This window comes from Leptopilina boulardi, unplaced genomic scaffold (genome assembly GCF_019393585.1).
Source record: "Leptopilina boulardi isolate dan_hultmark-lab unplaced genomic scaffold, ZJU_Lbou_2.1 LbouV2_248, whole genome shotgun sequence".
Lineage (NCBI taxonomy): Eukaryota > Metazoa > Arthropoda > Insecta > Hymenoptera > Figitidae > Leptopilina > Leptopilina boulardi.
This window is the reverse complement of record NW_026137805.1, coordinates 2165703-2173840: the sequence shown is the minus strand read 5'-3', so window position 1 is coordinate 2173840 and position 8138 is coordinate 2165703. Positions and strand designations below refer to the sequence as shown.

Here is an 8138-nt window from a genome sequence, read left to right as displayed (position 1 = left end):
GAAAATAATGATTTAAGCGGGAAAACTCAAATTTAAAAATAATGTGATAAAAATAATTATTGAAAATATTTTTTATTTCTTATTTAAATACCCACATATAATTGATTTTCTGAAAAAATAGATTTCTGGTAAATTTTACACAATAAAACAGAAAAAAGGAAATTTTATTTAAAATTCAATTTGACGTTTTTTTTTTAATTTTGATAAAATTGGTAAACTTTGCTAACCAAATCTGCCTTTTTAGCATTACTAACGGCAATGTTATGTTGGACCAAAAATTCTTTTAATACTGCAACTGTTAGACTATTTACCTGAAATAGTAAAAAATATTAAAATTTTTAATTTTCAAGAATAAAAATAATTTTCTTTAATTAAAAAATAAATTACCGTTTGTGCTTGAACATGTTCGAGAATCATTGCGTCATCAACAATTTTTCTTCTCTTCGCAGGTACTTCACATTCATTCTGTGAGAAAATTCTTCTATATTCTGGCAATACGTCCGCAAGTCGTTCCACAAGTTTTTTCGACGGTACTGTAAATGAAAAAAAAAGTTTTTTTTTAAATTTCGTATTATTAGCAATTATTTTTGAGTTTAAATGTCCCAAAATTTTATATTAGAAAATATTTTCAAAAAATTAAGTTTTAGTCACAATAGTTGAAATATTTTTTTTTACGTGTAGTATCAGGAGGTACGTCAACTTCCTCCATATCTAAAGCTAAAGCTTCGATATTTGCAATTAATGTTCCAAGTTTTGGATTTTTAAAAGCACTTGGATCATATTTTATTCTTGTTTTTTTGACAATTTTTTCAAAAATTTTCTTTGCCTCCTCACTTGGTGAATGTGACCAATCTTTATGATAAATCCATGTTGATAAAGCCTTATCTAAATTACGAACATGATCTGCAAATATATATTAAAAATAAAATCATTATTAAATTTCGATAATAAAAATTAATTATTTTTTATTTACCTTCGTAAGCCATTTTGTAAATATAAAAGCCACCTTTTTTTGTATTTGGATAAAGATAAAATATATTTGGAGCCGTATACATTCTATAATTAATACGACAAACAATCATCAATTCCTTAGCCTCACATTTATCAACTAAAGTCGAAAAAAGTTGTTTTTGCGCTAAAATTAAAATAAATTTTTTCATATAAAAAGTGAAAATCCCTCTATTAAAATATTTTAGAAATGTAATAAAAAAAATATAATAATAATTGAATATTTTCCATTAAATTTAACTTACATTCACTAGCTTCTGTTTTACTGAATGTAACAAATTTTGCACAATCCACATGATACATGGGATCACATTCAATAGGCTTGAAACAAAGTGTTTCAATACCTTTATTGAATTGTTTGAACATCAAATTTAATTCTTTTACATCGAATACAAGCTTTCTATCCCCGTGTGCTTGAAATTTTGCCAATCCACCAGCATTAACCACATTAGAATTAAATTGCTCTTCCTAATTTTTTTTTACAATTAGTGTAAAATTAAAAAAAAATAATTCAATTAATATTTCGAATTTTTTTCTTTAAAAAATTGAAAAAAAAAAAATTTTTTTTTCAACTCACACTTTCAACATCATCAACGTCATCTTCAACTTCATCCGTTTTTCTATAAACAGTAGAACTTTTTAACTGTTCATTTGTTTCTCTATTTATATGAACCATATCTGGAAATCTTGTCTCCCTGAAAATTGAAACAATTTTCATATAAAAAGTAAATTAAATTTATAAGGGAAATTTGAAAATTTAATTAAAGAAGAGAAACAACTAACGTTGAAATTGTATAAATCGAAACTGGAACAACAACATTTTTGCCAAATATCCAAGGAATATTTGATATAGTTCTCGATGGAAATTGAATTTCCTTTTCAAGATCATTAAGTTGAAGTGGTATATAAATATCAGGAATCATTTTACTGGAAATAATTTCAAGTTCTTTGTAAAATTTATTATGATCAAATCCATTTTTTAAGCCAATTACACGAAAATCAATTCCAAGATTTTGAAATGTTGCAACTCTCGTTCTTATTCTATGAGCTTCATCAGGATGATCAAAAGTTGGATTGTCTTCACATGTTAAAAGATAAATTTTACGTGAAATAAGTACTGTTCTCACGGCAGAAAATGCTTGAGCCGCATGCCAAAGTGCATCGTGTAAAGGATATTTTGAATCGGAACTCAATAAATTAAAATATCCTTCATGATTGTCAACTGAAATTTTTAAAAACCATATTTTTTGAACAATTTAAAATCGTTAAATAGTTTTTTTTCATATATAATTATAAAATAAAAGATTATTCACTTTTTCCCTTGATCTCCTTTAGCATATCAAGTGTGACTTTATGAAATTTTTGTACTGTCAAAACATTTTTCGTTTCTGGATCTTTATCCCATTCACGTGTTCCAAAGAGAATTAAACTCATTTGATCATCACGATTAAATCCACAAAGCATTTGCATATTATTTTTATAAATCTAAAACGTTTAAATATATTTCATTTTTTTATATCTAATTAATAATTTATATATTTTAAATATTGAATGCACTTTTTTTTTTATTTATTTTAATATGTAAATTTTTTGCAATTTTTACCTGAACACTTTTCATAAAGGGAGTTTCTTGGGAATTGGTATTTTCTTCAAACATTGGAGGAGATGTATCTATTAGAAAAAGAGTCGCTTGACGAGGTTCAAGATGATCACGATCACTTATTTCCTCGTCATTTTGTTGTGTTCCCAAAGTATTGGTGAAAAATAATTCTCCTTCGTTCATGATTAATTTTTTTTTTTTTTAATCAAATCACAAATGAAAATTTAATATCAATTTTCTGTTTTTTTATTAAAGAGAAATCTAAAAAGTAGCAAAAAAAAACCATAACATTAAAAAAATATTACTATAATTCGAAATTATTTTTTTAACTTATTAAAACGAAAATAAAGAATATAATAACAATTTTTTCGTAAGATTTAAAAATAATTATATTATTTAATTGCAATCGAGCCGGAACCCGGTGATAAACATAACCTATAAATTCTACTGCGCACTATCGATACGTTCGATACCAATAATTACGTTTCGATATATGTCGATAAAGAAGAATAACCTCCGAAATGTGACACTTTTGTTGTGAAGAGCGCATGCGCCTTATAAACCTCGGGTATTTACTTATTCATCCCTGCTCACACATAAACATTGTCAGTTGTATTTTCATTTTTCAATTTACAATTATTAAATTTGTTTTCAAAAAATATAACATATAATTAAAATAGTGCATAAACCGCATTTAAAATGTAGTAAAATTAATTCATTTTCATGCAACATTAAAGTAAATTTTTTTTTCACATCACTTTTTTCTAAATATATAACTTTTATTAACGTCAAACAAAAATCACTGGTGATCTTTCAAAATGCAAGTTTTTAAATCAATGGATCGTCCATTTCATTTGTTGGCAGATAAAGAGAATTATGAAAAGTATTCCACTTTAATAAAGGTAAGAAATAAATAAATCCTTCTATTAAAATTTTATTTATAATGTTTTTCTATTTTGAGGTTAGGTTCGCCTTCAAATTTATATAATTTATATTATAAAATCAAATATAGTTTTAAATTGTTTAATTAATTTTTCATGGGGCGTTATATTTACTTTTTTTGATATAATATTTAATATTATATAATTGGAAATTTAAATATATTGATATTAATTATGAATTTTTGCGAATGAAAAGTAAAAACAGTTTATTTTTACTGTTATAGAATATATTTTTTGTATTTAATATAATTAACGAAAAAAAAAACAATTTCAGGCAAATGGGGGAAAATTAACAACAAAACCAACGTTTAATTCACTTATTTGTACTTCGAAAAAATATCGTTCATCTTTCAAGAATACGTATAAATTGGAATATATTACCGATTGCATTGAGAAGGAAGAAATATTAAGTTATTATTTTTACAGGTATTAAACTTCTTCTTAACTATATTTTTTAAATATTAAATAATTTGTTAAATAAATATTATATTTATATATTTTTTATAAATAAATATTATTTAAATATTAAAAATTTTTCATTTTCTATATTTACAGTTGGAGTGAAAATTTTCAAAAACGATGTGGAAATTGTACGCTTTTATTTAAAAGTATTGTCTGTCTTGGGTGAGAATTAATTTTATATTAATTGCTATTATATAATAAAATACTATTCTCCGTCTAATAGGAATTTCTTGTTTTTAAAAATTGGTATTAACAATATTTTTCTTTCAAAATATTTTTCAGTCCCTCTAAATGTATTGACAATGAAATTAATTTAGTGGAAAACATTTCAAATCTTCCAACGGGTACAAATAATTTGCCATTGAATATTTCACCTATACCGAGCACTTCGAAAGATAAAGGTAAAAAAAATATAATAATTATAACAATATAAAATAATGTAAAAGAAATGTATTTTTTGATGAAAAATATTTTCAAAAAATTTATGATAAATAATTTAATTTCAGAATGTTCAGCTACAAATAGAGTGGAAGTGACAAAAGGTATAATAAGTTCAACACAAAAAAATAAATCAACAACAACAGATGACGAGGAAGTGGAAAATCGAAATTGTCCTTCATTAAATCAACAAAAGAAACAACCTCTTACACAAAAATGCTATTTAAATATAAATATCGAAAAAATAACAGGACCGGAAGAAAAAACATCATCGCAAAAATTAATCAAACCGATGACTATAGAAAAAAATCAAGATAAAATTCGAAAGGAACAATTAAAATCTCAAGAAAATACAGAACAAAAACTTCAAGAAAAACTCAAATTTTACAATATACGTCCCTCAATTGTGATTTGTGAAAAATTACAAATTTCTCAATCATTTAAAATTACAAATAATAAAAAACGAATTTTTCCATCTGATAATGAATCAGATGAAAGTGATTTCACATTAAAACGTATAAGAAAAAAATCCAAACAAGTTATAGCATCCGATGATGATGATGATGATGATAATGATACGGACAATAATTTACAATTAAGAAATGATAAAAATTTTAAAAATATTACAATTGATTTAGAAAAATGTGATGATATTGTTAATTTAAATAAAAATACACAAAATTCTAAAAAACGTAAAATTGATGATTCAATGGAAAATAATAACAACAAAAAACGAATAACCATTGACAAATTAAAAGAAAAAAATAATTCTCCTCATAATGAGAATAATAAAAGTAGCGATGATTCTGATCATGAAAATATAGCACGAATTTTTACACAAAATTCAATTAATGATTCAAATGATGACGATTTATTTGAAAGTGTTTCAGCAAATTCCAATAATGACGACGACGATGATGAAAATTTAATACCAGCTGAACAAAATCGTTCTGATAGTTTTAATAGTTTAGAAGTATTTCCATCGTCAATGCCATTAAATGTTTCAATGGATGAAATTCCAACTAGTACACAAAAAACAATTTCACCAAATTCTCAATCAATTTCAAGGGAAAAAAATGGAGGAAAACAGATGGAATCAAATGTAAATGTTAATTTTCAAAAAGAATTTGAAATTTCAAGAAAAAGAAAAAATAGTGAATTATCGAAAAATCATCAACATTCTAATTCAAATATTAATAAATTGAATTCGACATCAATTAGAAAAAATAATGAAATTTCAATGGTGAATTTAAATGAAAGTAGTCAAAATGAAAATATACAAAATAGCCAACTTTTTGATTTATTTGGTAATTTAAATGAAATTTCACTTTTAAATGTAAATAATGGTAAAAGAGTTAAATTTCGTAAAGGATGTAGAAAAAATAGAGAAAAATCGCCAATTTCCAATGATAATTTAAATTCAAATGAAAGTGATAATTCTCAACGAGAATTTTCAAAAAATCGAAAAAAATCACGAATTTCCAACACGAATTTAAATTCCAGTGACGAAGAAAATTTTCAGCGAGACGTGTCGAATAATCAGAAAAAATCACAAATTTCCACAAAGAATTTAAATTCCAGTAAAGAAGATAATTCTCAGCGAGAAATTTCGAAAAATCGAAAAAAATCACCAATTTCTGTTATAAATATAAATTCCAGTGATGAAGATAATTCGCAGCGAAAAGTTTCAAAAAATCGGAAAAAATCACGAATTTCCGTCATGAATTCCAGTGAAGAAGAAAATTCTCAGCGAGACGTATTGAAAAATTATAAAGAATCGCAAATTTCTACAAAGAATTTAAATTCCAGTAAAGAAGACAATTTTCAGAGAGAAATTTCGAAAACTAGGAAAAAATCGCAAATTTCCAAAATAAATTTAAATTCTAGTTCAGAAGGAGACAATTCTCAGCAAGAATTATCCAAAAATCGGAAAAAATCACAAATTTCCGTTACGAATTTAAGTCTCAATAATAAAGAAAATGATTTTTCGCCAGATTTTTCCAATAATTCCCAATCTTCCAATTTAAATGTGAATTCAAATGAAATTTTCACCTCGAATTTAAATTCCAATAATAATGATAAAAGAGACAATATTTCTAATGACATCGATATTTCAGAAATAATTCCAGAAACTGATAATGAAAGTTCCAGTTTAAGTGCAAATGGAGTTTTTACACAACGAAATTTTAATTATAATGATACTGAAATTGAAACACAAAATACTCATAATAATTCGAAAAATTCACAAGAATTGATAGATGAAAATAATGATATTAATGATTTACTCGATTCAGATGATAGAGAAGCATTATTGCAAGATGATTCAGAAACTGATTTTGAAAGTACTCTTCCGGAAAATATTGTTAGCGATTCTATTGTTGAAATAGAGGTGAAAAAGGAACCAATTCATATATCGATAATTACTCTCGATGATGATAATGATATTGAAATTATTGCAAGTCAAGAAATTAAGAAAATAACAACAAAAATTGAAAAACAAACACAATCTTTATCGCAGAATGAACAAATTATTGAGCAGGGGAAAATAATGGAAAATAATGATTTAAATAAAGGGGAGAATTTAATTTCTCATATTGAAAAAGAATCGCAACATTTTACATTGGATGCTCCAAATGAAGGGGAGAATTTTAATTCTTCAATTATCGAGAAACAATCGCCAAATTTTAGTTTTGAAAAAATTAATGAACAGACAATTAATAATCAACAAGAACAATCAATTGATCCTCGAATTATTTCTCAAATTTATCAACAAATTGATCAGCAAATTAATCAAGAAATCATTCAACAAATTGATCAATCAGTCAATCAGCAAATTGATCAAGATGAACAACAAATTGATCAACAAATCGATGAAGAAATCAATCAACAAATTAATCAGGAATTAAATCAACAAATCGATAATCAAATTGATGGAGGTGATCATAATATTGATCAGGATTTAGAACAAGAAATTGTTCAACAAAATGAAGGTGAAATTTGTCAAGATAAAATTGATGCAAACGGTGAAGTAGATTATTCAGGTGACACTATAATCTATGAAAAGGAGTTAAATAAAAATCAAGTAAAATGTAAAACGAATAAAAAAGATCAATGGAAAGAATTTTTATCTAGTGATGATGAAGATGATATTATTGTTGATGACGGTAATGATAAAGAAAATTCTATGAAATTCAAATTTAAATTAAACATTAAAAAACCACAGGAGAAAAAATCTTTATGGGATAATTGGTGTAGTTCAGATAGTTCAGAATAATATATTTTCAAAATTTTTTCAACAAAAAATTTAATTATTTGTGTATTAAATTTTAATTTATTTATGAAAACTTAGATATTTTATTTCGTTTTTTTTTCTATAAAAAATATAATGTAATAATATAAATACGATAATAGTTTGTGAAAGTAACAAAATGTAATGTGCAAGTTTTAATTTATTTTTTTGCTTAATATTGTAATGTATAAAAAAAATTCATAAAAATAAAAGAAATAAAATTATTTTTCTACAAATAATTGAAGGAAACAATTAAAAAAAACATAACTATTTAATTAATTATCATTAAATCTCAATTAAAAATGTAATTATTTGTGTTTATTGTATAAATAGTATATTTTTTTATTTTAATATTATATGTATGTATTCAGTAAGTGTCAATTTATTTTTTTTCGTTTTT

General features: G+C 24.2%; 2 protein-coding genes across 2 annotated transcripts; one reads left to right on the top strand and one right to left on the bottom strand.

Moving 5' to 3' along the window:
- Positions 1-56: 56 nt before the first annotated feature.
- Positions 57-3084, bottom strand: LOC127280543 (X-ray repair cross-complementing protein 6). Its single transcript, XM_051303593.1, has 10 exons — positions 3013-3084; positions 2612-2869; positions 2322-2493; positions 1792-2230; positions 1586-1703; positions 1254-1476; positions 974-1135; positions 676-903; positions 388-533; positions 57-311 (listed from the first exon to the last, which is right to left on the bottom strand). The coding sequence occupies exons 2-10, from the start codon at positions 2789-2791 to the stop codon at positions 195-197; spliced, it is 1785 nt and encodes a 594-aa protein (XP_051159550.1). The 5' UTR covers positions 2792-2869; positions 3013-3084; the 3' UTR covers positions 57-194.
- A 104-nt stretch (positions 3085-3188) lies between these two features.
- LOC127280469 (putative uncharacterized protein DDB_G0282133) lies at positions 3189-7977 on the top strand. Its single transcript, XM_051303468.1, has 5 exons — positions 3189-3510; positions 3824-3975; positions 4105-4173; positions 4294-4412; positions 4518-7977. Exons 1-5 carry the CDS (start codon positions 3427-3429, stop codon positions 7721-7723), a joined length of 3630 nt encoding a protein of 1209 aa, XP_051159425.1. The 5' UTR covers positions 3189-3426; the 3' UTR covers positions 7724-7977.
- Positions 7978-8138: the final 161 nt, after the last annotated feature.

What these genes read in the sequence shown, in the direction of transcription:
- LOC127280543 (XM_051303593.1), bottom strand. Translation starts at nt 2,791, where the DNA reads ATGAACGAAGGAGAATTATTTTTCACCAATACTTTGGGAACACAACAA. An exon ending in ACGTTGATGATGTTGAAAGT is followed by an intron (nt 1,477 to 1,585) that starts GTGAGTTGAAAA and finishes AAAAAAAATTAG; the next exon opens with GAAGAGCAATTTAATTCTAA. An exon ending in CGTACCTCCTGATACTACAC is followed by an intron (nt 534 to 675) that starts GTAAAAAAAAAT and finishes TTTCATTTACAG; the next exon opens with TACCGTCGAAAAAACTTGTG.
- LOC127280469 (XM_051303468.1), top strand. Translation starts at nt 3,427, where the DNA reads ATGCAAGTTTTTAAATCAATGGATCGTCCATTTCATTTGTTGGCAGAT. An exon ending in AGTATTCCACTTTAATAAAG is followed by an intron (nt 3,511 to 3,823) that starts GTAAGAAATAAA and finishes AAACAATTTCAG; the next exon opens with GCAAATGGGGGAAAATTAAC. An exon ending in AAAAGTATTGTCTGTCTTGG is followed by an intron (nt 4,174 to 4,293) that starts GTGAGAATTAAT and finishes AATATTTTTCAG; the next exon opens with TCCCTCTAAATGTATTGACA.